Here is a 27,723-nt window from a genome sequence, read left to right as displayed (position 1 = left end):
GGTCATGACCTTGAAGCCTGTGGGGATGATGTCACCCTGGCGCCCCGATGTATTCCTAGCAGGTGACCTTTCAGGAGCAGTGGGCCCTGTCAGGGGGCGGGGGCCCCCTCCCACCTCTTTCTCACTCTCTCCGGGGAGGAGCCAGCGGCGCTGTGGGCGGGGCTGGCGGGGTGCTCTCACCACATCCTCCTCTTCCAACTCGGCACACGCGCTGGGGCAGGGATGGCAGCCACTGCCTCTGGTACGTCCACTGGTGTCTCTCTGCCGAGGGGACTGATGGGCTCGGGGTCCGAATGTCTGTCTGCTTCTGCCTGAGTGTGACTGACAGCCTATCTGCCCGCCTGTCTGTCTCTCTGTGTGTCTGCCTGACTGGCTACCTGCCTGTTCATTGACTTGCCCTGTCCGGCTACCTGCCTGCCCAGCCCTAGTCTGCTGTCTGTCCATCCCCAGCGGATGACTCCCCGCCCCACAGTGACTGTCTTCTGCCTCTGTGTGACCTCTCTGGGTTACCTGAGTGCCATGCTGGCTCCTGGTGTGTGGCCTGCCTGCCTGGAGCCCAGCTGCCGTCGGTGCCGGGGACTCAGAGCGGTTCGTGTGGAATTCTCACCCCGAGTCCCTGACTGTTTTCCCAGACCCTCACCTCCCAGCCCTCGCTGAGCCCAGCTGCCACCCGTGGGAACCCACAGGATTGCTCCGAGCACACGGAATGGATTTCTGAGGGAGAAGCTGGAAGAGCAGGTAACTGGGCTCCAGCGACTGAGCTCGGCGGGGACCGGGCAATTTCTCTGCCCCGGCCAAGGTGGAGGGGACAGAGGCTCCTGTGCCCTCATCACAGCTGGGCACAGTGAGGCCAGCAGGGTTGGGTTAGAGTCTCTTGTTCAGCTCAACTCGGGGTGACTGGGGGCCTTTGTGTGAGTCTGCTAGAGGCTCAGGACACGGGCATGGCTGAGATGACCCGGTGAGCTGTCTGTGAAACTAGCCCCCCAAAGGCCAGGGGCTGGGGAGAGAAAGGTGCTTCCAGACTGAGCATGACTCCACAGTCACTATGGTTCTGGGCAGCTGAGCCGGGCAGGGCTGGCGTGGGTGTGAATGTATAACACTTCTAGGGGGGCCACTTAGGGGGTGGGAGAAAGGCATCAATGTTGTGCCAGCTTCTGTGTTTTATCTCCTTTATTTCATCGAATCCTTCAAAACAAGTTGGTGTGCCCATTTCACAGACAAAAAAACTGAGGCTCTGAGAGGTGGAGTGATTTTCCTAAGGTGACTCAACCAATACGTAGCAGGGTGGGCAGGTGACTTGGTCGCTGCTGTCTCCTCATCTTGCTGGTGAAAGCCCGGGGGTGGGCTGAGGGTGAGAGGCCGGCTGGTTCTGTGTGTACGTGTGGAGGAGAGGGGCGTGCGGGAGACTGCGGGAGGCTCAGCCTGGAAAGATGGGTTGAATTTTGACTTGTGAAATAGAGGGGAAGGAAGGAACGGGCAGACATGGTCCTGGCAGAGGAGATGGGAAATTAAAGGCCCGGAGTAGAAACTTAGGATTTGTAGAAGGAAGGGCAAGATGCTGGTCCACGGAAACTGAGGACCAGGGCAGAGGGCATTACACAGTCAGGGGCTGCTCCTGGGAGGACATCTGCAATCCCCTAGGGGAAGTATGGGGGTTATAGAAGTACATGGTGGAGTGGGGGAAAACCTGGGGGTTCAAGATCCAGCCATGCTATTTCCTAGCTGGGTGAACTTGGGTGAGTCTCTGCCTCTTCTAGCTACGTGGAGCCTCGGTGTTTTCATCTGTAAAATGGGGACAAAGGCAGCTCCATCCTCGTGGGGCTGTTTGTGAGGATTCAAAGGCATAAAAATATGAAAGCTGCTGGCCGGAGGTCTGTCCAGGAAGGGAGTTTGCATGGTGAAGAAGCTGGAGCTTGGGGAGGAAAAGAGCCACTTTCTAAGAGCAGTAGAATGTACCGGGACACATCCCTCAGCCCCCTGAGTCCTGGTCCCCCTGACACAGGCGCTCAGCATGCTGCCAACACTTCAGGGTCTCCCATAATCCTCACACCACCAGGTGAGGTTGCTGGCCTCATTCATCCCATTTCACAGAGGAGGAGACTGAGGCTCAGTAGGGAGAAGCTTTGATCAAAGGGGCTGGGCAGACCCCAGCAGGGAGCCCCTGATCACCTGTTCCCCACACCTGGCAGGGTGTCTGGATCCTTACAGCCCCGCGTGGAGGAAGCTAAGACCCCTAGGTGGCCAAGATCCAGGGCCAGGAGAGGGGGGCAAACACGATGAGAGCTGAGCCCTTGGCCGTGCAGGCTTGCACCAATCCAGAGAGGAAGAGAGGGGAGCTGGAGGTGGGGGTTGTGGGCAGTGGGTGGGGACGTGTTGGAGGGGAGGCCAGTTCAAGAGAGGTGAACAGAGGAAAGCAGGCCACCAGAGGCTTTGAGAGGCACCACATTCCCTGCCTGGTTCCTGCTAAAGAAACGAATGCAAGGAAGGAAGGTCATTCCTTCCTCAGCCAGGAAGAGGAGCCAGTTCCTGGTGGTCAGGTGGGGGCGCTGGGTCTGGTTTACGAACACACCGCTGACGGGGCCGTGGGGCTTTGGAACCTGCCCGACCTGGGTTTGAGTCCCAGCTCCCTCACTTAGTACCTGCGTGACCTTGAATAAGCTGTGAACCTCGGTTTCCTCATCTGTTACATGGAAATAAGAAGGCCTGTCTCTGTCTCGTGGTGAGGTTTTGTTCAACAGGTATTTATGGAGCACCTACTGTGTGTCAGGCGCTGTCCTGGGCCCTGGGGGTGCAGTGGTGCACAGACAGAGCCAGTGCAATGGGGACAGCAATGACTCACAAGAAATAGTGGCGATGTTTGACTTTCAATATTATTGGTAATAATCGTCGTGTTATTAGCTAGGACATCTGGCATAGCTTGTGGCATATATACTAAGCCCTCAGTGCACGACAGCTCTTAGAGGATTCTACTCCCCACTTTCACAGATGGGGAAACTGAGACACATGGAGGGGTGGGGTTATCTAGGGTCACCCAGGGAGTCATTTACAAACAGAGAAGAAAACGCTGTGAAGACAGGGGAACAAGCACTTCCTCACGGCCCCTTCCTCACGTTTCTCCCTTTCCTGCCCCCCAGTGCCCTCCAAACCTGAGGGGAGGGGGAGGGGGAGATGGGAGAAGCCCCACCCCACCCCAAGGCTCACAGGTGCCACCGCCCCCACTCCCTGCCTGGCACACGGCCAAAGGGACTTTTTATGACAGCTCAAATGAGAGCTCTGAGTAAACTTGGAACTTCTGAAACAACCTGAGAATATTCCCTTCCACGGAGTGTGGGCAGGAGCCCCGCTGAGGGCCCCCCCAAAGGCCAGGACACCTGCAACAGGGACCCAGCCAGCCTGCTGGTCCCACAGCCCCTAGGGAGGATCTGGCTATGCAAATTGTCCCCACGGAGGTGGGGCAAGGGTCCCAGCCTGGCTCCCCCTCAGACCACGGCCCCTCCTCACCATATAGCAATGGCCGTGGCTCTGGACTTCTCTGGGCTTTTCTTTCCTTCTCTGCCAGGGGGCCCATGATGTAAACCGGGACCAGAGCCTGCAGACTTTCTCCACTGCGAATCATTAACATTCTGGCTACTTTGTCCAGGGCCGGGGCAGGCTGGTGGGGGCCTTCTGGGCAAGGAAGGAATAAAGGCAGGTTGCCCCAACCCCCGTCCCCCTTCCACCTCGTGGCCTCAAGCAGTTGTGATTCAAAGCATCCTTTCTTTCTCTGCCTTACCGCTAGCCCCTCCTGGGCTGGGGGCAACGGAGCTGGAGTGAGATGTGGCGATGGGAGCCGAGAGAGGTTGTACAGTCTGGGCGAGGTTGCCCAGCCTGGTGGAGATGGCAGGGCACGTAGAGATTGCACAGGCTGGGAGGAGTTCCGGGAGGGAAAGGTTGTTTCGTGAAGATAGGTTTCGTGGATGAGGATTCATGGCCCTCCTGGGAGAGAGAGAGAGAGACTGAGTGTTTCCACAGGCTCAGAGGGACTGGGAAGAAGGGACAGGTCCTTCCCCTCATGGTTAGCTCCTCCTGACTAAGGAATAAGCCCAGAGTCCTGGCACACGTGTCCTCAGACACCCACAGGCCGCCCTCATCACTGGCAAAAAAGCAAAAAGCAGCTAACATTACCCAAACACTTACAGTGTTCCCAGCACCTGCCTCACACTCCCTTAGCCAATTCAGGGCACAGGGCACTGCCCCATTTGACAGATGAGGAAAACTGAGGCCAGAGAAGGGGTGAGACTGAGTACGATTTAACTTGGGAGTGTACAGAGAAAGGGTCTCACTGGGAGTGAGGGGCAGAGCCTTCTTTCTGATTCAGGGCCACCAGGCTGGTTCTCCCCCAGCCTAAAGCTCCGCTTAGGTGAGAACTAGCAGCCCACTGTCCCCCCTCTGAAAGTTACTAATCTGATGACAGCAGACGTGATTGCTCAGACCCTGGGTGTTGCCCAGGGTGGGAGGAAGTTCCTGGGGACCGTGATGAAGCTGATGGGGAAACCGAGACCTCTTGGGGGCTGCCTCCGGGCTGCTCTTTGTATGACTGGACACAGCAATTCTTAGCCTCCTTCATTCATCCCCCATTTTTCTTCAGCTACTTTTTGAGCACTTGCTGTGTCCCAGGCTTCCTTCTAGGCACTGAGGATTCTGTGGCGAACAACACAGGGAAATTTCCCAGTGTCTGGGGGCGTCTGTTCCAGGACTGAGATACGAGTAGGTCATAAACACAAAAACAGGAACATTTACTGAACGAATCCTAGTATTACAATTGTGAAGGAGACGAACAAAGGGATACGTGGCATAGAGAACAGCCAGGGGGACCCATTTCAGACAGACTAGATTGCCTCATTGAGGAGGCAACATTGTAGTTCAAACCTGAGGATGAGAAAACATGAAGCACGAGGAAAAGTGTCCTAGGCAGAGGGAATGGCATGTGCAAAGGTCCTGAGGTGGAAAAAAAGAGTTGGAGCATTGGTGCTTTTATTCTTATCAAGTTCCTAAAGATCCCCAATGCACGGAATTTAATAAGGAGTGAAAAAGAAGCAGCTTTCACTTTGGAGGGTCTGTCTACATAAGTTTTAGCATTGACGTTAAGCTTCAAACTCTATTAGGATAGAAAGCATTTTCTTTCAGTCACTCAATGGTTTTTTTAGCACCTAAGTGTCAGGTACTGGTTAGTCACTGGGGATTTGGCAGAAACCAAGAAACACATGGTGCCTGCCTGGGGGTTGCTCAGAATGTCGCTGAAAGCACCATGAGCAGTGTGCTTTGATGGAGGGATGGACCCCAAAGGAAGGAGTGACTCATACTCTTTGGAGAGGTCAGAGATTTATAGGGGACATGACAGCCAAGGTAGGCAGAGAGTTCCGGTGGCTGAAACAGCACGTGCAAAGGCGTGGACACCAGATGAATGGGGGTGCGGGAGGAGCCGTCAGGAAGCTGGTGTGTCTGGAGTCCAAGATGAACACTGGGGGGCACATCCTGAAATGTCTTGAATGCTGGGTGTGGGGACAGAGTCCCAGAGAGCAGGTTCCAGGCTCTCGGTCTCACGTGGGAAGGTGCTGGCTCAGGCAGTAGATGGCCGTCAGCTGTGACTAGTTGGCCATCAGCCGTTACCGGTTAGCCATTAGGCACGGATATAACTGCTGTGGCTGAACTAGCAAGATTGTAGTCAGCACTACAGATTGCAGTTGGCAAGTGGGGTCAGTTGGCAGAGAAGTGGACGGGAGGTTGCGGATCGTGTGGCTCCTGCTTCCTGTGTCTCCAACCCAGCCGCCAGCGAGAGTACAGTGGTCTGACTCCCCTACCTATGGCTCCGTGGGTGTTCCTTTTTGGCCTCCCCATGTCCTGCGTTAGTATGTGGGGAGCGGGAGCTGAGACCCCGCATGACACCCTGCATGACACTGGGCTAAGGAATTTGGGGTTTTCCCTGAAGAGCAATGGGGCGCCACGGAATGCCATAGTTGGAATGAGCACTGGTTTGGAGGGGCCCCCCAGGGAGGCAGGCCAGCCGGTAGGACAGGTGGGCAAAACTTCTTGAAGACCAGGGATAAACTCGGAGCCCTTTCTTCTGTGTTCCTTTTCGGGAAGTCCCTCCGTCTTTGACACTTCCCCTTCTGGTGACCTGCTGGCTCTTGGTTCTGGCCTTTCTGGGGAGTCCCTCTTCACCCACCCCATTTCTTCTTGGTTCCTATGGGAAACGGGTCATTTTACTTTACCACACGCCCTACCTTTCACTTTCACCCCTCGGTCCCCACCTGGGTCACATTGGAGGACCGACTTGAGGAACTAAATGGACCCCATTCCCGAATCATCTGTGAGGGAAAGGCGATAGAGGGAAACCAGGAACTTGGGTTCTTTCCAGTTTGGGAGGTTGTAAATAATGCGACGGACACTCTGGTGTGTCTGCGTGTGTACATATGTACACATTTCTCTTGGGCGCATGACCTAGAAATGGAATAGTTGGGTCTCTTGTTCAGCTGAACTTTTCCAGCCTGGTGCACCAGTGTGCACGCCTACCAGAAAATTGTGTCAAGACTGAGAGTTCTAGTTATTTTGGATCCTATCCTGCACTTGGAATAGTGTGTCTTTTTCATTTTAGCCATTATGGATATTGGTAACATACTGGGCTATAAATTTGCATGTTCTTGATGAATAAGGATTTTGAACACCTTTTAATATACTTATTATCCATTTGGATGTCTTCTTTCCTGAAGGGTCTGTTTAAGCTTTTTGTCAATTTTTTTTGTTTTAAAGATTTTATTGGGGAAGGGGAACAGGACTTTATTGGGGAACAGTGTGTACTTGCGGGCCTTTTCGAAGTCAAGTTGTTGTCCTTTCAATCTTAGTTGTGGAGGGCGCAGCTCAGCTCCAGGTCCAGTTGCTGTTGTTAGTTGCAGAGGGCGCAGCCCACCATCCCTTGTGAAACCTACAGATATGGAGGGCCAACTATATTAAATTTTCCAATCCATGAGCATAGTATGTCCCTCCATTTCTTTATATTTTTTAAAGTGTATCGTACAAATATCTTGTAGGTTTCTGTGCAGAGGTCTTATGCATCTTTCATTCGAGTCATTCTTGGGTATTTGATTTTTATGCTAATGTAAATTGGATCGTTTTTTCAATTTCGTGTTTGTTCTTAGTATATAGAAATAGATTAGAATATTTGTTCTTAGTATATACAATAGATTTTTCCCCACACACACACTTTATTAACTTTGTGGACACACTTTTTCAAGCTGGAGTTCCAGAAGAAATAGCTGCGAAACCCAGACCACTTCAACCGACCACCAGCTGGCGCCTCCCTCCCTTTGCTTTTGTAATGTGTGTAGACCTCTCCGTCGGCTAATCCCAGGAGAAGGGGTTTTGTGGTGGAAAGCAGCACGTCCGAGCCTGGGACTTCATAAACCAGTAAATATTCTTTTACCCTCTTAACAATTTTTAAGTGTACAATACAGAACAGTCCAGGATTGTGAACTCGATGCAAATTGCTGGACAACAGATCTTTAAAACTTTTTTATCAGGCACGACTGGAACGCTATACCCATGGAACAACCCCCATTATTTCCCTTCCCTGCAGCCCCTGGCAATACCCATTTCACGTCCTATTTCTATGAGTTTGATTACTTTAGATATGTCATATAAGTGGAATCATGCAATATTTGTCTTTTGTGATTGGCTTATTCACCTTTAGCATAATGTCCTCAAAAATTATTCATGTTGTAGCATCTGGCAGAATTTTTTTTCTTTTTTAAGGCTAAATGATATTTTATTGTATGTATACCACCTTTCCTTTATCCATTCACAAGGTAATGAATTTAGATTGCTTTCTCATCAACCACTATTGTCAGTAATGGGTGTATTATGAGTAAGGAGAGTATCGAAATGAAGACGGGTGTGCAAATATCTCTTTGAGATCTTGTTTTCAATTCTTTTGGATATGTACCCAGAAGTGATATTGCTGGATTACATGGTAGTTCTATTTTTAATTTTAACAGGAAACTCCATCCTGTTTTCTATAGCATTTCACCGTTTTACAAGCCCACCAAAAGGGTACAAGGAATCCAATTTTTCCACATCCTCACCAATCTAGTAGTCATCTTAACAGGTGTGAAACAATAACTCACTGTGGTTTTGATTTGCATTTCTCTGATAACTAGTGATATTGAGCATCTTCTCATGTGTCTGTAGGCCATTCGTTTATCTTCTCTTGGACGCATATCTACTCAAATCTTTTGCCCATTTTTTTCAATTAGGCTTTTGTTTTTTGTTTGTTACTTTATAAATTCTGAATATATCCAATATATGGTTTGTAAACATTTTCTATCATTCTGTAGGTTGCTCTTTCACTCTGTTGGTTGTTTCCTCTGCTGCACAAAAGTTTTTAAGTTTGATGTTGTTCTATCTGTATTTGCTTGTTGCTTGTGCTTTAAGTGTCACATCCAAGAAATAACTGCCAAGCCCAATGTCATGAAGTTTTTTCTTATGTTTTCTTTTAGGAGTTTTATAGTTTTGGGTCTTACATGTAAGTCTTTAATCCATTTTGAGTTAATTTTTGTGTACGATGTAAGATAAGAGTCCATCTTCATTCTTTGACACGTGGCTATCCAGTATTCCCAGCACCATTTGTTGAAGAGACCTTCCTTTTCCCATTGTGTAGTCTTGTCAAAAATCATTTGACCAGGCACATAAGTGTTTATTTCTGGGTTCCCTATTCTGTTTCATTGGTCTATGCCTGATTTTATGCCAATATCTACTTTGATTACTGCAGCTTGGTAATATGTTTTGAAATCAGGAAGTGTCAGGCCTCCAGCTTTGTTTTTCTTTCTCAAGATTGCTTTGGTTATTTGGGGTTTTTTGAGATTCCATGTGAATTTTAAGATTGTTTTTCTGTTTCTGCAAATAATGCCACTGGGATTTTGACAAAAACTGTATTGAATCAGTAGATTGCTTTGGACATTAAAAAAATATTGTCTTCCAATCCATGAACATGGAGTGTTTTTCCATTTATTTGTGTCTTCTTGAATTTCTTTCAGCAATGGTTTGTCGTTTTCAGTGTATAAGTCTTTCATCACTTTGGTTAAGTTTACTCCTAAATATGTTCTTCTTTTTGAGGTTATTGTAAATGGCATTGCTTTGGTAGTTTAAACTTCATAAGATATTATCATAATTTCTCTTTTAAGCAATTAATATTCATTTATATTTATAATACTATCTATTGCTCTTCATTTCTTCCTGTAGTACCATCTGGGATTCTTTTTCTTTTGCCTGGATAACTCACTCAGTATATATTTTGATGCAGATCTATTAGTGACAAATTCTATCAGCTTTTTTTTTGGTCTGAAAATATGTTTATTTTGCTTTCATTTAAACAATTTTTAATTAAAAATTCATTTACACATAAAATTCACTCTTTTAAAGTGTATAATTAAGTGGTTTTTAGTATATTCACAGAGTTGTGCAACCATCACCCCTATCTAACTGCAGCACATTTTTATCACCCCAAAAACCCCCATATCAATTACCAGTCACTCCCCATTTCTCCTCCCTCCAAAGCTCTAGCCCCTGGCAACCACTAACCTACTCCCTGTCTCTATGGACTTGCCTGTTCTGGACATTTCATATATAAATGGAATCATACGATATGTGGCTTTTTGTTTCTGGTTTCTTCACCTTAGCATAAATTTTTAAGGCTCATCCTTGATGTAGCATGTGTGACTGCTGCATTCATTTTTATGGCTGAATAACATCCTACATTTTGTCCATTCATCAACTGATGGACATTTGGGTTGCTTCTAATTTGGGGCTAATATGAATAATGCTGCTATGAACCTTTGTGTACAAGAGTTTTTCTGCGGACATATGTTTTCAACTCTTTTTGTTACATACTAAGAGTCAACTTGCTTGGTCATGTGATAATACTATACTGTATTAATTTTTTGAGTAACTGCAAAATTGTTTTCCACAGCAGATACACCTTTGTATTCTGAATCCTAGACCCCTAACAAATATATGATTTGCGAATATTTTTCTCACTCTGTAGATTATCTTTCCATTTTCTTATAGTGTCTATTGAAGTACAAAAGTTTTAAATTTGAAATAGTCCAATATATCTATTTTTTTCTTTGGTTACTTGTGCTTTTGGTGTCCTATCTAAGAAACTATTGTGTTTGGTTGTTTTTGTTTGGTTCTTTATTTGTTTTGCTTCATTTTGTCTTTTGGTGTGAATCCCTTAGGATGTTGTATATATAAAATTATATAATCTGCAAACAGAAACACTTTACTTCTTCTTTTCCCATATGGATGCCTTTTTTTCTTTTAGTTGACTTATCACCTGTACTAGAACCTTCAGGATAATGTTTTATAGAAGTTACGAGATTGGACAGTCTTGTCTTGTTTATGATCTCAGAGGGAAAGTTTTTGGTTTTTCCCCATTAAGTATGATATTAACTATGGGATTTTAGTCAATCCCTTTATCATATACTGAGCTTGACTTCTATTTTTTTTTGGAAGGCTATTTTTGCAGGATATAAAATTTAAGATGCCTTTTAAGTATGTATTTATCTGTAATTTTTAGAAAAGTTTTTCTATGATGTGTCTAGATGTGGTTTTCTTTGTATTTGTCTTTTGGGGGCTTTTCTTAACTTGTATCTCTCTTATTGCTTCTGAGTAGTTCTCTCTTTCTTAACTCCAAACACATGTACGTTGGACCTTTTCACAATATCTCATATGTCTCTTTTTTTCTGTATTTTAAAACATTTTTTTCTCTGCATCTTTAAATCTTGGTATTTTCTATTGGCCAGTCTTCTAGTTCACCAACCCTCTCTTGTAATGTTTCTAATATTTGCTAAATCCACCAATTCAGTTCTTATAAATTTCAATTATCGTATTTTTCATTTCTAGGGTTTCTACTTTTAAATAGATTTTATATTGCTGGTGGAATTCTTGAACATACTAATCATAGCTATTGTAAATCAGGTCTAATAATATCATTTTCTCAATCATCTCTGTGTCTGTTTCCATTGTCTCTTTTCCTTTTGATTTTTGGTCATTTGGTATTGTTTCTTGGTTTTCCTTGTCAATTTAAGTGAATGCTGACCACTGTGTATGAAAAATGTAGAGACTTATATAGGCAGATCAACTCGATGCCGTCAAGGCCACACTATTTCTCATTTTTCCTTATCCTTAAAGCGTAGCCTCTCCTGAACAACTGGGTATTTTTTCTTGCCAGCCCTGGAACTCTAGTTCCTTCCTCAGCATCGCGAAACTGCCAAAATCCATTGTTAGCTTTTTAGCCTATTGCCAGATGAGTTCTGCTAGATTTCTTGATAGGCCAGTCATTTGCAATGACTTGTCAAAGTATTTGAGGGGAAACTGCATACAGAATTTCAACGCATTTTCCTTCTCTCTGATACTCTGGATTCCCAAGTACTATCTTACTTGGATGCTCTCTCATGTCTTTTTTTTCCTACTTAGTAGTTGTTCCAGTAGGGGGATTAGTCTGATTACCAGCTACTCCATCAGAGCCAGGAGAGGAGTGAAAGTCCCCTTCCACATTTTATTTTACAAACTTAAGATTCACTTACATTTAAACTGTTATGAAATAGTCGGGGCATACAAAAAAGATATAAAGACTACTATAACAAACACCAGCGGTGACGTCACTTAGTTTTACCAACCTGTTGAGACCCATGAACACCCCCTGTTCATGACACCCCCTCTGTTTCTCCACTATTTGAAGTTTGAGGTTTATTGCCCCCTTGAATTTCTCCATGCTTTTAGGACACAGGTATGTTCACCTAAACAACAGAGAGAGCTGTTTTACACGGTGTTAAGTGTGACATAAACAGTACTATTACACATGTCTTCTTTTCTAACTTACTTTTTTTGGGGGGGGTTTCTTTCACGTGTTGTAGTGAGAGTCATTCGCTCTTTGGCTGTGATGCTATGATTCACTTTCACTTTGAGCGATTCCCTCACAATTTACCTTTCCCTTCTCTTGATGATGGATATTTAGGTTGTTTCCAGCTTTTGGCTATGAAAATCAATGCTGCTATCTGCTTCTAGTACATAGGTGGCGGTTTCTTTTGTGGTGTACATAAGGGTGAAATCACTGGGTCTTAGAACACGTCACTTGCTCAGTTGATTAGCTCATGCCAAGCTGTTTCCCGGTTGAGCTGCGTTCACCCTTCACACCACGTCCTCCGCCACATGTGATGTTAGACTTAGTGTTTGCCAATCTGATAAAATTAAAATGGCATGCCATTGTGGTTTTTATTTGCATTTCTCTGTTGACTGTGCAGTTAAGCCCTTTCTAGTCTCCATAGCACCTATTTCAATCTGATTTCCTACCCCCAAGCTTCTCTGCTTCCCCAGAATCTCCTGAAATTTGGCCAACTTTTCCTCTGAATTACCACAAGCCTGGAAGTCATTTCTCAGCAATGGGGCCTGGTGTGTAAACACCTCTCCAGGGCTCCATCCCATCCAGGACTGTGCTAGAATCCCTCCCATGCAACGATGCGTTTAGTGCTTACACTGAACCTGCAGTAAAGAGTCAGAACTCCCATTTTCTAGATGAGAAAAGACAGAATCAGAGGGGTGAGGAACTTGCCCAATGACACCCAGCTGGGAGCTGGCTGGTTCCAGGCCAGGTGCTTTTCCCTGCTCTTAGGAGACTGTAGAGGTAGGGTGCTGCTGCAGGGCTTCCCAGAGCAGGAAGCCCCCTGTAGGGCCCCCCTCTGTCCTTCACTTAGAAAACACACCTTGTGCTCTCATGTGCATCGCGGTGAGTAAGCTGCTATTGCTCTCAGGAGTCCGCTTGAGTGGGAAGACCCATAAAGAAATGGATTCCGGGCAGGGAGCCCAGTGGGACGGGGGTGGGGGAGGAGTTCCCACGTCGCGCTGTGGAAGGCAGGACGAGATAGATGCGTTTCTTCAAGGCTGATGTTTCCCCCGCTTAGTTTAGATGGTGTTAAATGTCCCTGGGCCCTTCGTGGACCGTTTTCAACCTTCTTTCAATCCTCTGATGAGGGAGGGCGTGAGACTCTCAGACTGGTGCTCGTATGTCTTAAACACCCCTCTCACACTCTGATCCTGCTTTCTAAACAAAGGCAAACAAGGTCTGAAATCCTAAGTATCTCAGGCAGGGGACAGTATCTTCCTAATATTCCTTTACTGTCTTTTGTTTACCTTGTATCTAGTTTTTACATCCCACTGTATTTAGTATTAGGGTAAGTTGATTGGTGCAGGAACCCCTTAAATAACACCTACTATATGTCAGGCCCTGTTCCACATGCTTTACAAATATTAACGAAATTTAATTCGCCCAAAGACCCCCATGAGGCTGGTACTGTTATTAATAGTATTGTCTCCATTTCACAGATGAGGACTCTGAGGCCCAGAAAGGTTGAGTAAACTTCCCAAGATCACACAGCCTGTAAATGGCAGTGTGGGGATTTGAACCGAGGCAGGCTGGCTGCAAGTCTGTATTTTCACCACTGTGGCACCATACTGCCTCTCCATGTCATACTAGTGACCTTGTTGATGGTGGCGACGTCCTATTTTCTTTGGAGACATGCGTATTGGAGCGAAAAATGGGAGGTGAAATAAAGATTCATAGCAGGGGTGAAAACCCCGAATGCAGTGAGCGGTAGGCATTCTGGAACATTCCAACGTGGCTTCACGGATGCAGGGATAGAGCAGGAGGGCCGTGAAGACTGAGTCTAGCGTGATGGGAGAGGAATGTGTGTTCAAGGAGAAGACGCAGCACGTGAATTTGCCCCGTGCCAAGGCAGAGAGGCATGGTGGGCCTGGGGGGCTGGGGGGTGGTGAGCTGATTAAAATCAATGGGTCAGGAAGGGGAGGGATCCAGCACCCCTGTACAGTAACTTACAGTTCACAGAGCACCGCCACCTCTGCTGTCCCACGGACTCTTCTTAACTGCCAGGGGCTGTGGGTATTGTTGTCCCCACTTTAGAGATGTCAACGGAGGTCGAAGAGTAGAAGGGCCAGAGACGCTCCAAGATTCTCCGGCTTCAAATTCTGGGCCCTTTGCTTGATCCCACCACGTTTCTTTGGTGGCAAGCAACACCTCCCTCCCTCCCTCCCCTTCCGTCCCTCCCTCTTTCCCCTTCCCTCCCTCCTTTTCTTAGCTGTATAAATGCCCATATTTAATTCCACTCACAATATAGGCTAACTGTGGGGGTGAGGGAAGCAGCGAGCCCCTCCCTCTTTGCATTCACCTGTCCTTTGTGACTGCGTGAGGGGGACGGAAGAAGGTGGGAGAGGTGGGGAAGGAGCCACAGGGCACGTCAGCCAAGGGACAGGAACCCGTGGGAGGGTCCATGGACTTCTCAAACTTGTTTTTGCGGAGACAAATCCAAGCTCCTGAGGCAAGTCTTCCAAGGGAGACAGACAAGGACCAGCGGGAGGCTGTTTGGGTCCTTTGGTCCCCAGGCCTGGGCCTACCCTCTGTTGTGTGTCTCTTCCAGGCCCCCGGAAGTCAGCATGCCGCTCGCGTGGGCCACCTCTCTCTTCCTACTGATGCTCCAGGGTGATGGTGAGTAGCTGCCCGGGCTCTGCGGGGGGAGGGCCAGGCTGGCCTGTGTGCCCCCAGGCGTGGCGAGCGGCCCCAGCATTGGAGTCTCTGGCGTCTGTTCACTTGAGGCCGACAAAGGGGAGCAGCCAGGTCTCCATGAACCAGAACCCCTCTGACCAGAGAGCTCCGCTAGCCAGAGTGGTTCAGGTGCGTCCCAAGAGGCCCAGCCCCAGCCCCCCCTTTGGGTCTTCAGGTCTCACTGGGGTGATGACAGAACTTCATCCTGCGTTCCTATGGCCATCTGCCTTGGCCAGCTCCGGCCCTCAGAATGAGGAAGTTCTGCCTTTGGTCTAACCTCAGTGTCTCCTCATGCAATGCCCTTCCTAGGGGAGGTTCTTCAACAATCACTGGGCCCTCCGCAGGCACTGATGTTCCCCAGGGCAGACAAAAGCTGCCAGAGCCTTGGAAGGTGCCCTCGGACGACCAGGAGATGAAGCAGTCAGGGGGTGATGTCAGAGACAGCCAGGGCTGAGAAATCCAGGAAGCCTTCCCAGAGGAGGTGGACACAGCACACAGGCTTGAATGGGGCTGGGGAGCCCTCAGCCACCACCACTCTGCTGACCATCGGCATTTCTCTCTGGTTTTCACCAAAAGGCCCAGAGCCTCGAATAGTTCCTTCAGGAAACAGATGTCAGGTTCCTCTATTTTCCCTTTCTGAGTGACCAGCCCTCCATCCTGGCTCCAGTGGGTCTTTGGGTTCACCCTGTGGGCACAAATAACAACCCCTGCTGTGGACGGGGAGCTGAGTATCAGTCATGCCATTCTCCCGACAGACGCGTGAAGTCCATGCTGCAATGACGCCCCGTTCTCCATTGAGGAAACCAAAGCTCAGAGAGAAGGGACAGGTCCACACAACCCACAACAGCACAGCTGGGCTTGGCCCCCAAATCTGCCTGATGGTTGTGGTTTTACCACCCGGCTTTGCTGCTCTTATTGCATGAGTGCCACATGCAGGCAGCATGGGCTGCGCTGGCGTGATATCATAGACCTGCCTCCACACCCTCCAAGGGGGCCAGTATCCCCAGCTTGCAGATAGGGACGTGAGCAGTTGTGAGTCACATGTCCATGCTTTGATAACCCCAGACCGGATGACCCCAGGGCTCTCTGCCCAAGGTCAGCATACTGACCAGGCGACTGGGTTTTCATTCCCTCTGGTCCCAGATGCCGCCTCCATGCTGGTTTAGGGGCTGCTGTGCCCTCCCCAATGTTTCATTCCAAGTTTGGGACAAACCCTGTCCCTTGGTGGCCTTCAGCCAGCGAGAAATGGCAGATCCTCTCCAAAGTCTGGAGCCCTGAGAGAGAACTGGCAGGACATAAACTCGGGGGACACAGCCATGCATGTAGCCAGGCCATGTATTAAGTGCCTCCTGTCAAAATCAGTCCTCCCTTCTCCACTAAGTGCTGGACTAACACTCCTGGGCCCCCCATTCCCCCCACACACACACACTGGCCTTGGGCTCCTCCCTGAGGGAAGCTGCCTCCTAGAGCAGGATTCATTTCCATGACTCAGGTCCCATGGGAGTGGCTGCTGGGAGAACTGTGTTTAGAAGGATTCTGAGGTCACACTCAGGGGAGGGAGTGTCACGATCGATTAGCGATGTCTGCCATGTGTGTGATGGGAAGAACACGCACAGATTAGATTTCCTGGGCGAGAGTCTCAGCAGCCCAGACCAAGAGAGACGAGAGATGTCAGGTGGTCTCGGAGCCTCAGTGTTCTCATCTGGAAAATGGGCGTGGGAGTGGACTAAAGGACGTTCCAGCAGCAGTGTACTTGGCTCCACATCCAGCTTCTGACCTAGAGAGTGAGGCCCAGGAAGGGAAAATAGGAAAAAGCCATTTTCCTATTGAATCCATTTAAAAAGAGGAGCACATTTCTAGTCAATAGTGGGGGTAAAAAACAGTGTTGGCATTTGATCTCACAAAACTAAAACTATTAAATTCATTTTGTCAAACATTGCACAAAATTTAGATTATGATCACACCTATATTTTTAGGATGAAGTAAAGCAATGAATGATGGGGGTGGGAGAGAGTTACATCTGTCACCGAAACTGTGAGAGCAGGCAGTCCATGTGTCACTAGCAGTGTTGGTCTGGTCAGCAGGGCAATACAGACATTTTGGCAAAAGCATTCGAAGGTTTCTCAGTTTTCTGAAGCCTCCGTATTCTCCAAAGCGTTTGTGGCATCTCTGAGGTCCGTGTCCGGCTTCGGACCAGCTGCCGTGGACAGAGGGCTCCTCCTTTGTCAGGGACGGAGGCGTTTTCATCAGCGCTTCCCTTGACTTCGTGAATGCCTCTCGAGTGATGTGTGGGTTTGCCCTGTATCTGGGGAGTTCGGGATGCCCCGCCCTGAGAGGGACACTGGCCAGGGAGGACCCTGACCTGGTGGCTGGACACAGGGCTCGTGGGGAGAGAGCTGAGGGGAGGACCTGCTTACTTTATCATGTGTCACATTAGGAGGGTCTTGTCGCCATAGCCAGCCTTGAAACTTTGGGGTCTCAAACAAGGAATCTCCCCAGCCAAGGTGGCAGGGACCCCCTCGCCCCCCCTGTGTCACCATATTCATCCTGGCCCTGGGACCCCCACATCCACTCGTTGTCCAGCCCTGGGGGCGGTGAGGGAATGAGGAGCCCCACAGCCCCACCCCCACCAAGCTCTCTTGCTCTCTTCCCTCACCCTCCAGCCTGGGGTTGCTCAGACCTTGTTTGCTACAGTGATTACTTCCAGACGATCACCTGCATCCTGGAGACATGGAACCTCCACCCCAGCACGCTCACCCTCACCTGGTAAGTGGCCCAGCATCGCTAGCCTTTCATTTATTCATTCATTCATTCAGAACACATTTATTAAGCTCCTCCTGCTAGGGGACTCCCTTGCAGGCACTGGGGACTCAGCAGAGCCCCAAAACTGATGAGATTCCAGGTGTCCCGGAAGGGACCCACTGCAGGGGGAGTGGCTGGGGAGACCTACCGATAAATACTCAACAGCCAACAGGATGCTTTCTGGTAACAACGGGGCTATCAAGAGCAGGAAGCTGGACCAGGGGCAGAGAGTGAGTGACGGGAGGGAGGGCCTATTTTAGCCAGGGGGGTCAGGGCAGGCCTCTCGGGATGGGAAGGAGAGAGCTGCTGAAAGGGCATTCCAAGCAGCGGGCGCTGCACATGCAAAGGCCCTGAGGCAGGAAGTGATGGTGAGTTTGAGGAATGGTGAGGAGGTCTGTGTGGCCGTGGCGGGAGTGAGCCAGCCTGAGGGAGAATAACAAGCAAAGGAGGTGAGAGCTTGGCAGGGACCCGATTCTGTTGTGTGGTGATGAGAAGCTATCGCAGGGTTTCAGGCAGGGGAGGGACAGGGGGTTTTTAACTATGCCTCTGGCTGCTGTGCAAGTGGGATGGATTGCAGGGAGGGCTGGCAAGGCCAGGGCGCCGCCAAACAGCCAGTGGTCCAGGCCAGAGGCTTGGAGAGCATTCACGCAGGAGAAGTTTCTGTGCCAACAAATATTTAACAGAGATCTGAATCCACACGTCCTGGAGGGTGGTCTTGTTCAAAGCCTGAATCTGTAGGTAGGAAAATAAATGCTGGTGAACTCCTCTACGTACTGCAAAACCCATTGTTTCTGCCCAATGGGAGTCATAAAGCCAGAGCTTTTCCCCCAGTCAACAGCCTCCCTGGACCCAGAGCAGGGAAGGAGGTTCATTTGGCTCTTATCTGGGCCCTCTGCCCAGGCACTTGTTAGGTATTCAGTGGGTGTTGGACGGAAGGAGGGAGGGAAGGAGACCTGAAATGCTTAGCACCCTTCCAGGAGGACAGTGAGGCAGAAGATGGAACTGACAGGGGCAGATTTAGGCTCAGTCCAGACAAAAATGGCCCAAATTTCCAAAGTTGAGAGTTGTTGCCCTCAGTTAGGTAGTGAGTTCCTGGTTTCTTGGAGGCAAGCAAGCCGAGCCAGGACACAATCCATCAGCGATGCTTCCAGGGAGGGAGTCCTTCCCTGGGAAAGGGTTGGTTGGACTAGGGCATCCCCAGCCACACCTCAAGTCCCTCCTTCCCACGATTCTGGGCGTCTGCTCTGATCCCGTGCGTGGAGCCCCGCCGGCCTCCAGCCTTGACCGGCTGCTCTGTCCTTGAAGGCAAGACCCGGAAGAAGACCTGAAGGATGAGGTCACCTCCTGCAGCCTCCGCCGGTCCAGCCACAATGCAACACATGCCAAGTACACGTGCCACATGGATGTGTTTTCCTTCGTGGGCGACGACATTTTCAGTGTCAACATGACAGACCAGTCTGGCAACCACTCCCAGGAGTGCGGCAGCTTTATGCTGGCTGAGAGCAGTGAGTACCCGTCACTGAGGAGAACCCGGGGGCACTGGGTCCCACGCTCCCTGGGATGGCCCTCCCCCCCCCACCCAAACTGACGTGCCCTTCAGAGGCACGACTGTTGACTAAGGTGTGACGGGTGACAGCTGGGGCTTGGGCCCGACCCAGTGAGAGGCAGCAGAGGTAGGAAAGGAGCGGGACTGGACCAGGACGTAGGGTTTCGGTTCTGGCCCAGCCTCTCCCTGTCGGTGACCTTGGACTGTAGCATGAGGGCTCTTTTAACCCTGCCCCTCTAGGATTCTGTCCCATTATGAGGCAGGTAGGGGACACTGAGTCACAAGAGAAAACGTCCCCGTTTTCTCCCATCCATTAGCTCCAATGAAGCCTAGAATTTCCCTCCAGGCTGGAGGAAGGGAGGAGACCAAGCGGCAGAAGGGGTCTGGCTGGTGGAAACAGTTTTCTTTGTGGGTCCAGAAGCAGGGGGGGACAGGGAGGGGCACAGGAGGCAGCTTTTACGGTGTGTGTGTGCGCGCCCAAAGTGGGGTGTCCATGGAGGGGGTAAGGGCCAGCCCCAGAGGCAGGGAAACATAGACTGCAAAGAGACTCCTACCCTTGGGAAGGACTGGAGTTTGGGAGTTTTTGTCTCTAGATCCCCAGGGGATGGGGCCAGAGGACGAGAGAGTATCTGTTATTCGTGCTCTGGGGTCCAGCTTTGCACCCCTCTGCTGAGTGGGTATCACACCCCAGAGGGTGTGAGCACAGCTTCACACACACACACACACACACACACACACACACACACACACACACACACACACGTCTCAGCCCTGTGGTTCTAGCTGAGGTGAATTCACCGAGCAAGGGTGCCTCCTACCTCCCTGACAGAGCTGGGCAGGCAGCAGACGAGCACTCAGGGCAGGACGGCCACTCTGCCTTGCGGGGGTTCCAAGCCACATTTCTCTCTGTCCCCCCTCCTTCCTGCCCTGTCTGCCAGGGTCTGAGGCCAGGCCTGTGCCCAGACTTGGTAGGAAGTGGATTCTGCCCCCTGCACAGCCCACTTCCCCCCCGCCCACGCTTCTTTCTCCTCTTGAACCCTGGGCCTCCCTGGGCTAAGCTCCCTCTTTGACCCTGGGGTCCCCCATCTCCTGAGTTCCTCCCTAAGTGGTCCTCCCCAGCCAGCCGAGGCCACAGAAGGAAGCCAAGTAGCTGGCATCCACCGGCCTGGGGAAGAGAGAGAAGGGCTGAGGGACTGACTATTCCAGTCCACAAGGACCCGTCACTGAAATAGCAGCGACAATGCAGCACTCACCACGGCCTGGGGGCCCTGTGCCTTCTCCCACCTCAGGCCCTGGGGCAGAGTTATAAGCATCACCAGAGCTCCTTCTGGAAGCCCTGAATTTAACAAACAGCTCTGGAGGGCCTACTGTGTGAGGGCACAGCACGGACCCAGGAGAACAAAACCTCCACCTCGAGGAGCTAAGGTCCCAGAGATGGAAGGTGGCTGGTGACAGAGGGAGACAGAGAGAATGTTAGATGGTGGCAAATAGAGCTCGGGGGAGGCGGGGGTGTGGCAGGCACCTGTCCCCTCTTTTACACTAACACAACCTTCTGCTACTTAGTTGGGTCCCATGAATTTTCATCCCGTGGCGTGGAAGGGAAGCCTGACTTTGACCTTTGCCTGGGGGGCACCTGGAGGGTTTGTGGTCCAGATCCCTGCTCTTGCATTTTTCCAGAAAATGTCTGTGACACAAGGACCGTCACACCAGACGCTCGCAGGGCCACTGCGGGTGTCAAAGCGCTCAGAGCAGAGCAGCCCTGCTGGTACTCAGCAGTGGTGGCTTTCCTCATTACCATAATGCATAGTATAATTAGAGTATAATTATGCACAGCATAATTAATTAGCACCTGTGCTAATTCGAGTCTTATAAGTCATTCAGACTCGAAGAATTGACACTATATTTAGAGCAGAAATTAGCGGACCCATGGGTCTGGCCAACAGGTAGCTTAGAAAGTTTTTGGATTCGTAGCGAACTTTAACATTTGAGAGATTTCCCACAATAATCTGGATTCTGAGGGATTTTTTTCTTCCTGCCCACCCTGGTCTGCATTCCTGCCAGGACACCAGGGGCTGGCTTGCCTCATGCATCCCCCTTTAGCCTGGGGGCCTCTTTGTAGTTCAGTCCCCAAACCTGCCTCACTCATTTCTGTCACTGGCCCACCCTTGAGCTTGGAACCCCCATCTAGTCTAAATTTCTCATTTTTTCAGATGGAGAAACTGAGGCCAGGGACAGTGGGTGGTGCTTCACCCAAAGGCACTCGGGGTTATTAATCCTGATCTCATAAAGAAGGAATCACCAAATCTTTCTCACCTCCGTCTTATCTTTCTGGCTTTTTCCTTTTAGTCAAACCATCTCCTCCTTTCAACGTGACCGTGACCTTCTCGGGACATTATAACATCTCCTGGAGCTCCAATTATGAGTCCTTCGCCCTCAAGGGCAAGCTTCAGTATGAGCTGCAGTACAGGAGGCTGGGAGACCCCTGGACTCTGGTAAGAGAATCAAGGAGAATCAAGGAGGGTGGGGAAGGGGAGGGAGAGTGCAGAACATCCAGGTGGGGGAGGGGAGTGTCTGAGAGGCAGGTGAGCGTGTAATTCACAGCCAGGAATGGAAACCAAGGACACACCAAGGATGGAAGTTCCCCTTTACACTCTTTCACGTGGGGCTGCCCTCTCCTCGTACCTCCCTGGGGTAGGAGACCCCTTGAAATTCTTTCCTTCCTGTCCCTCCCTGACCCTCCCGTATCAGCAGGCCAAAGAGGAAGGGACTTGCACTTCCCCAGGTCCCACCTGGCATCTAGTAGTGACAGTCGAAGAAATTTCAGAAATCGGGCGATCGCCTCTGGAACTCTCATACTTTCTCCGGATGGCCGTAGTGGGAGAGTTTCAGAAGTACCAATAACCAAAGGTCCAGCGTGGGAGGGACCGTTGCTTCCAGCGTGAAGCTCCCGTGGTGTCCTTTGTTCCGCGGTGGAAAGTCCCAGAATGGCCCACTCGTTAGAACAGTCACAGCTGAAGAGTTCTAGAATCGTCCATCCTTTAGAACGGTCCCAGTTGAAGATTTTCCCTAATGCCATTGATTAAAATGTCCCCGGCCGAAGGCTTCCAGAGGTGTCCATTGCTGAAGTGCCTGTAATTGAAGACAGTGAAATGCCCACCACCAAGAAGGGCCACAGTCGAAACATTCCAAGTGTCCGCCGTCTGGCATGTTGCCAGTTAAAGATTCCCAGGTGGCCAGGGCTGTTCCTGAGACATTCCCAGTCCCAACTGGGAGGGCCCCCTCCTGTGGGATCCCAGAGAAACGGAACAAAGCTTTGTACCACAGGCAAGGTGGAGACAGTGCCCGTGGCTCTGGAGTGGCCAGAACTCAGGCTGGAGACTTTGCAGGAGAAACTCAGCCCCTTTCGTGGGGGCTGGTGCAGGGGTTGTGCTGGAGGCAGGGGCTGTGCTGGTTGCCCCGGGCCCACTGTGTCCCTTCCCTGTGCCGACAGAGTCCAGGCAGAAAGCTGATCTCGGTGGATTCCAGAAGTGTCTCCCTCCTTCCCTTGGAGTTCCACAAAAACTCCAAATATGAGCTGCAGGTACGGGCAGGGCCCCAGCCTGGCTCCTCTTTCCAGGGGACCTGGAGCGAGTGGAGTGTCCCAGTCATCTTTCATACCCAGTCGGAAGGTAGGTGTGGAGCTGGGGCACACACCACTCTGTGCCAAATCTTATCCCAAACCCTGCCATGAGCTTTCCAGCATGGCTGGAAGGAAGCCGCTCAGTGGATCCCCAGTTGTAGCCATTTGACATTTCTGGAACCCCTGCTTGCCCTGCATGGGGTGCCAGGTGTTCTCCTGGCAAGGTGTGCCATCCTCCTAATAGCTCTGTGATGAAGAAGTCATTTCTCCATTTTGCAGATGAGAAAACTGAGGCTCTGAGAGAGGAAGTCACTTGCCTGGGGTGGGGGTGGGAGTGGAATTTGCACCCAGATCCATCTCACTTCGAGGCACCAGCGGCCTTCCCCAGCCCTTCACTCCCACCCTGTGTGGCCTCTCCTGGAGGGAGGAGGTTCCATCTGACCCTGTGTTGGCTTCTTTTCCAGAGACAGAGGGAGGCTGGTTCACGGTGCTGCGGTATCTCCCCGTGGTCTTCACACTCACCGTGCTTGTCTACCTGGGCCTGAAGACCTGCCTGCCTGGGAGGTGAGACCAGGGAGTCAGGGACGGGGGAGGGGTCAGCCTGGGCCACCGCCCCTCTATGAGCCGCCTGTGCACTGGCTGGGGGCGCACTTGTCACCGGGACAAGTGACGTCGTGATGACATTGATGACGAGCAGCTCCCGTTCCCACTCGCTTAGCCCTCACGGCAGCCCTGTGAGCTCGAGGCACAGCCATGACTTCCGCTGACAAATGGGGAAACTGAGGCACAGAGCCATTCAGGAAGTGGCCCCAGGGTCTCGTGGCTATGAAACGAGTGAGGTGGGCTTTGAGCCCGGGGCTCTCAACAGCACCCAGTGAATTTTAAGCATTGCGGGTCTGCCAGGTGGGGTGAAGGGTGGGTGTGATAACCCACCCCCCCCAGCCCCCTCCATCTCAACTAGAGGTTTTGTTTTCATCCGTTTATATACTGGGTTCTGCTGCCTCTGGCCATGGGGAGAAAGGGAGCTGCTGATTAAAAAGCACATGGAAGCTCGTGTGGCCTCCGTTCACGTGCTGGCGGCGGCAGGGTCACAGCTGCCGTGTGCTGAACCCTTGCCAGTGGCAGGTCATCGTCCCCCAGAGACTGGGACGCACAGAGGCAGAGACGCTTCAGGAGAGAGAGGGCGAGGGGGGTGCACGGCCGTCATGGGCTCTCGGTGCTGGGCGCTGGGTCACTGCCCGAGTCCTCTACAGCCCTGGGGAAGTGGGCCCTTTGCCCACCCCGCCCTAGAGGAGACCGTCTCAGCAGGGCTGCACTGGCCCAGCACAGAACAGGCAGCCCAGCCCTCCCACCCCACGCCCCTTCCGGAGCCTGGAGGAAATGTGCTGCCCCAAATTTCAGATGTGGACCTTGAGGCAAGGGCAGGTGGGGGGCGGGGTGGAACGGAGGGAACTGGGGGTGTCTCGGGAGGTGCTGAGTCTCCTGCAGGACCAAGCTGGGGAGCATCTGAGGGGGAGGCCGGACTGCCCTCATCGAGAGGTGGGGGGCTTACCTCATGTCTGCCTCCCCAGGCTGTGGAAGGTGTGGGTGCAGGTGCCCAGCCCAAAGCCATTCTTCCAACCCCTCTATGAGGGCCACAGTGGAGACTTCAAGGTAAGTGCTGTCCCCACCCTGTGACGAGCCCCTTGGAGCCTCTTACCCTCTCTGGAGCCGCCTCCACCCTCACTTCAGAAGCCCCAACCCTAGACCACAGGCCCAGCCAGGCCCGGAGGTGCCCTTGATCTCTGCAAAGTGCAGGAAGTAATTCTGGAGGCAGAACTGGCATAAGAATGAAACAAGATCGTGCAGCCTTTTCCAGCGCAAGGAAGGGGAGGGGGTGAGCCAGGTGGGGCCCCCTGGTCCTTTCTTAGGTGCCTTTGATAGGAGGGTGGAGAGGGAGAAGGTTCTGGGGAAGGGTATGGACCTGCCTGCAAAATACACCACCCCCTGCCAAGCTCCAACCACAGCCACCACTGCTGGCACCCACGGGTTCTCTGGGCCCATTTACTGCTCGACACCCACCCAGTGGCGAGAGAGCACCCCCCCACACACCCACAGAGAGGATGTGGTGACAATGGGAGGGGCGCCTGCCCCGCTGAGCCTGGAAGTCAGGAAATGTGGAGTAGAGCAGCTGAGCTCCTGCCGTCTGACGCTTTGCCAGCTCCCTCTGTGCCTCCAGGCCCCTCATTTCACACAGCCCCTGCAGGGTGGGTGCGCCACCAACTGCAGGGGACCCCCTCAGATGGGGAAAGTGGCCTCAGTGGGCAGGGGAGGGACCTGGACTCCGGCCCACACAGGGCTGACTCTTTTCTCTGCACCTTCCTGGAAGCTCAAAGTTCACAGCTGTTTCGTTTTCCCAGCATGCACAGAGAACCCTCGCCATATGACGGGGTACTCCACGAGGAGCTTCCCAGATGGCAACTCATTGAATCCTCACACCAACCCTGTGAGTGGGTGTTAGCCGGCCCACTTTACAGATGAGAAAACTGAGGCACAGAGAGGGTACACCACAGGCAGAGGGCCACGCAGCTGAGAAGTTAGGGTGCTAAAATGAGCTTTCCAAGGGCGGTAGGCTCCAATCTGGGAGCTTCCAGTTCTCAGAGATTCTTTCTGCTGCTTGGATGAAGACCCCGTGTCATGAGGGGGGTCCTCAAAGCTTAGGGGCCGCTCACTGCCTCGGTCCATCACGACCCCACAGCCCTTCTGCATCCCACACCCAGAGGCCGTTTCAAGTGGCTGGTCGTTGATTCACTCTGCTTATTTATTTAGTGAACAAACATTTATTGGGCAGTAACTTTGTGCCACGCACAGCGTGAGCCTCTGGGGACAGAGCTGTGACCAGAAGAACTGGGGCTTCTGCCCTGGCAATATCCACTCCAGTGCAGACACAAACAGTAGAAGGCTGGGTTTCAAGACCTGTCTGGAGGAGCTGACACAGGGGACCTGGTAAGGGCTTTGTCACTCAGACCCCAGACTTGCCTGCACCCCGGTCCCCACAGCACTGCACCCACACAGACCCCAGGCCATAGAGCCACCAATAACCTGGGTTTACAGCCCACCTGATGCTGTCCCATTCATGACTCTCCCTGTTCTCTCTCACAGAAATGGGTGGGCACTCCCTTTGCTGCCTCCAGCCTGGAGCTGGGCCCCTGGAGCCCAGGGGCGCTGTCGGCCCTGGAGGTGCACAACTGCTGCCCACCACTGAGTGCAGCCAAGGGGCTGGTGCTTACGGTACTTCCAGGGCCTGTGGATTTGGTGGAATCAGACGGGGTGCCTCCGCCGGGCTCCTGGGGCCCGGCCCCCTCCACTGTGGGCAGCTTGGCCGGCTCAGCCTTCAGCCAGGAGCCAGATCGGCCGTACGGCGTGGTGTCCATCAGCACAGTGCTGGTGGGGGGTGCAGAAGAGCCGTGCACGTGGCCCTGCACCTGTGAGGACGATGGCTACCCAGCGCTGAACCTGGACGCCAGCCTGGAGCCGGGCCCGGGCACCGAGGACCCGCTCTTGGGCATGGGGGCCACAGTTCTGTCCTGTGGCTGCGTGGCAGCTGATGGGCCTGCTGGGCTGGGGGACCCGCTGGGCAGCTTCCTGGACAGACTAAAGCTGCCCCTTGAGGAAGAGGCGGGTTGGGCGCCGGGGCCGCCCTGGGGTGGCCGGCCGCCCCGAGGGGTGTCGGACAGCGAGGTGGGCTCGCCCCCCGCGGGCCTGGACATGGACACGTTTGACAGCGGTTTCGCAGGCTCAGACTGCGGCAGCCCCGTGGAGTGTGACTTCAGCAGCCCCAGGGACGAGGGGCCCCCCAGGAGCTACCTCCGCCAGTGGGTGGTCATGGCCCCTCCCCCTGAGGGACCTGCACCCCAGGCCAGCTAGTGAGGCTGACTGGCCGTCCAGAGCGGGCCGTGCCCCTGGGCTGCGGTGTGAAGAGGTCTGCAGCCTTTGGTCTCCTTGTCCGGGCCCCAAGCCTGGAGTATATGACGTGTGTGTGCGGCTCAGGTGCACACTGGTGTCTGCGTGTGTCAGCATCACGCGAGCCTGTGCACACGGTGGCCGCCTCCCTCCCTGCCTGGCACATGGGGTGGCTCCAGGGTCACGTGCTGAGAAGCTGGTCCAGTTCTACCCACAGGGCTTCCTGGGACCAGGGCAGTGCCTGTGACAGACTCCAGGTCCTGTGTCCCCAGGAGCCACAAGAAGCCATACTGTTCCTTATCCAGGGGATGGAGTGAGCCCACAGTGACCCTGGGTGGGGGGAGATTGGAGGGGGTCCGTGGACCTAGGTCTGAGTCCCAAGTCTGACGCCTCCTGGCTGGGCCACCTTGAGCCCAGCTGGGCCAACTCTCTCCCCGTCTCTGGGCTGGGGTTTCCTGTGTGGACAATGTGGATGGCATGACCACCGTTTGGGGGAGATCAGTGAGCTTACCCACGTAGCGTGCAGCCCAGAGTAGACCCTCAATAAACGTCAGCTTCCTTCCTTCTGTGGCAGGACCAGGGCTTGCGCTGCAGGTGGGTGGGGGTGAGAAAACAGCCACAGCCCGGCCTGCCTGGGGGCCGGGCTGACCCCACCCTGCAGGAGGCCACTGGAGGAGTTTCCGGGCTTAACATCAGGCAGCTGTGATCTTTTAAGACAGCCCCCCACCAACCAAGATTTTTTTTTTCCTCTGGCTCCTGCTGCCCATTTATAAATTCCCTTTTTATACCCAAGAAATATTTATTGAGCACGGTATGGGCTGGGCATTGTGTCGAGTGTTGAGGGACAGGGTGAGGGCCCCCAAGACCCCCCCCTTGGTGCTTACGGTAGGGATGGGGGCAGAGAGGACGCAGCAGTTGTGACACAGGCACTCCCATTCCCCTGGCATCTTGTTTACTCATCTTGGGAAATTAGAGGGAAGTCAAGTTCTTGTTCATTTGTCATAGTCTGTTGAAATGTGAATAAAAAGCCGAGAAAATTGCCATATTGTGAAGGCACCTTACTGGACTTCAGATTTGCATGAGGGCAGATATAAATGCTACACACTGCACACAGCTCACACTGGTTGTTTTTTTTTAAGAAAATAGATTGTTTTCCCCCAGTGGGTA

General features: G+C 52.0%; 1 protein-coding gene and 1 long non-coding RNA gene across 3 annotated transcripts; one reads left to right on the top strand and one right to left on the bottom strand.

Moving 5' to 3' along the window:
* The first annotated feature begins 187 nt into the window (after nucleotides 1–187).
* Nucleotides 188–27,723, top strand: IL21R (interleukin 21 receptor). Of its 2 annotated transcripts, XM_033100995.1 has the most exons (10): nucleotides 188–241; nucleotides 633–738; nucleotides 14,523–14,590; nucleotides 17,311–17,413; nucleotides 18,755–18,954; nucleotides 21,342–21,487; nucleotides 22,486–22,663; nucleotides 23,079–23,178; nucleotides 24,186–24,267; nucleotides 25,756–27,719. In XM_033100995.1, the coding sequence occupies exons 3-10, from the start codon at nucleotides 14,539–14,541 to the stop codon at nucleotides 26,518–26,520; spliced, it is 1,626 nt and encodes a 541-aa protein (XP_032956886.1). In that variant the 5' UTR covers nucleotides 188–241; nucleotides 633–738; nucleotides 14,523–14,538; the 3' UTR covers nucleotides 26,521–27,719. The 2 variants fall into 2 exon arrangements, with proteins under 2 accessions (XP_032956886.1, XP_032956887.1); XM_033100996.1 differs by lacking the exon at nucleotides 18,755–18,954 and having other exon boundaries at nucleotides 25,756–27,723.
* On the bottom strand, nucleotides 17,753–22,479 carry LOC117019358 (uncharacterized). Its single transcript, XR_004422481.1, has 3 exons — nucleotides 21,785–22,479; nucleotides 21,309–21,484; nucleotides 17,753–18,181 (listed from the first exon to the last, which is right to left on the bottom strand). It is a non-coding gene; the product is annotated as an uncharacterized LOC117019358 (long non-coding RNA).

The sequence above is a fragment of the Rhinolophus ferrumequinum genome (genome assembly GCF_004115265.2).
Source record: "Rhinolophus ferrumequinum isolate MPI-CBG mRhiFer1 chromosome 15 unlocalized genomic scaffold, mRhiFer1_v1.p scaffold_54_arrow_ctg1_1, whole genome shotgun sequence".
NCBI classification, from domain to species: domain Eukaryota; kingdom Metazoa; phylum Chordata; class Mammalia; order Chiroptera; family Rhinolophidae; genus Rhinolophus; species Rhinolophus ferrumequinum.
The sequence above is the reverse complement of the archived record's forward strand: the minus strand, read 5'-3'. Positions and strand labels throughout refer to the sequence as shown.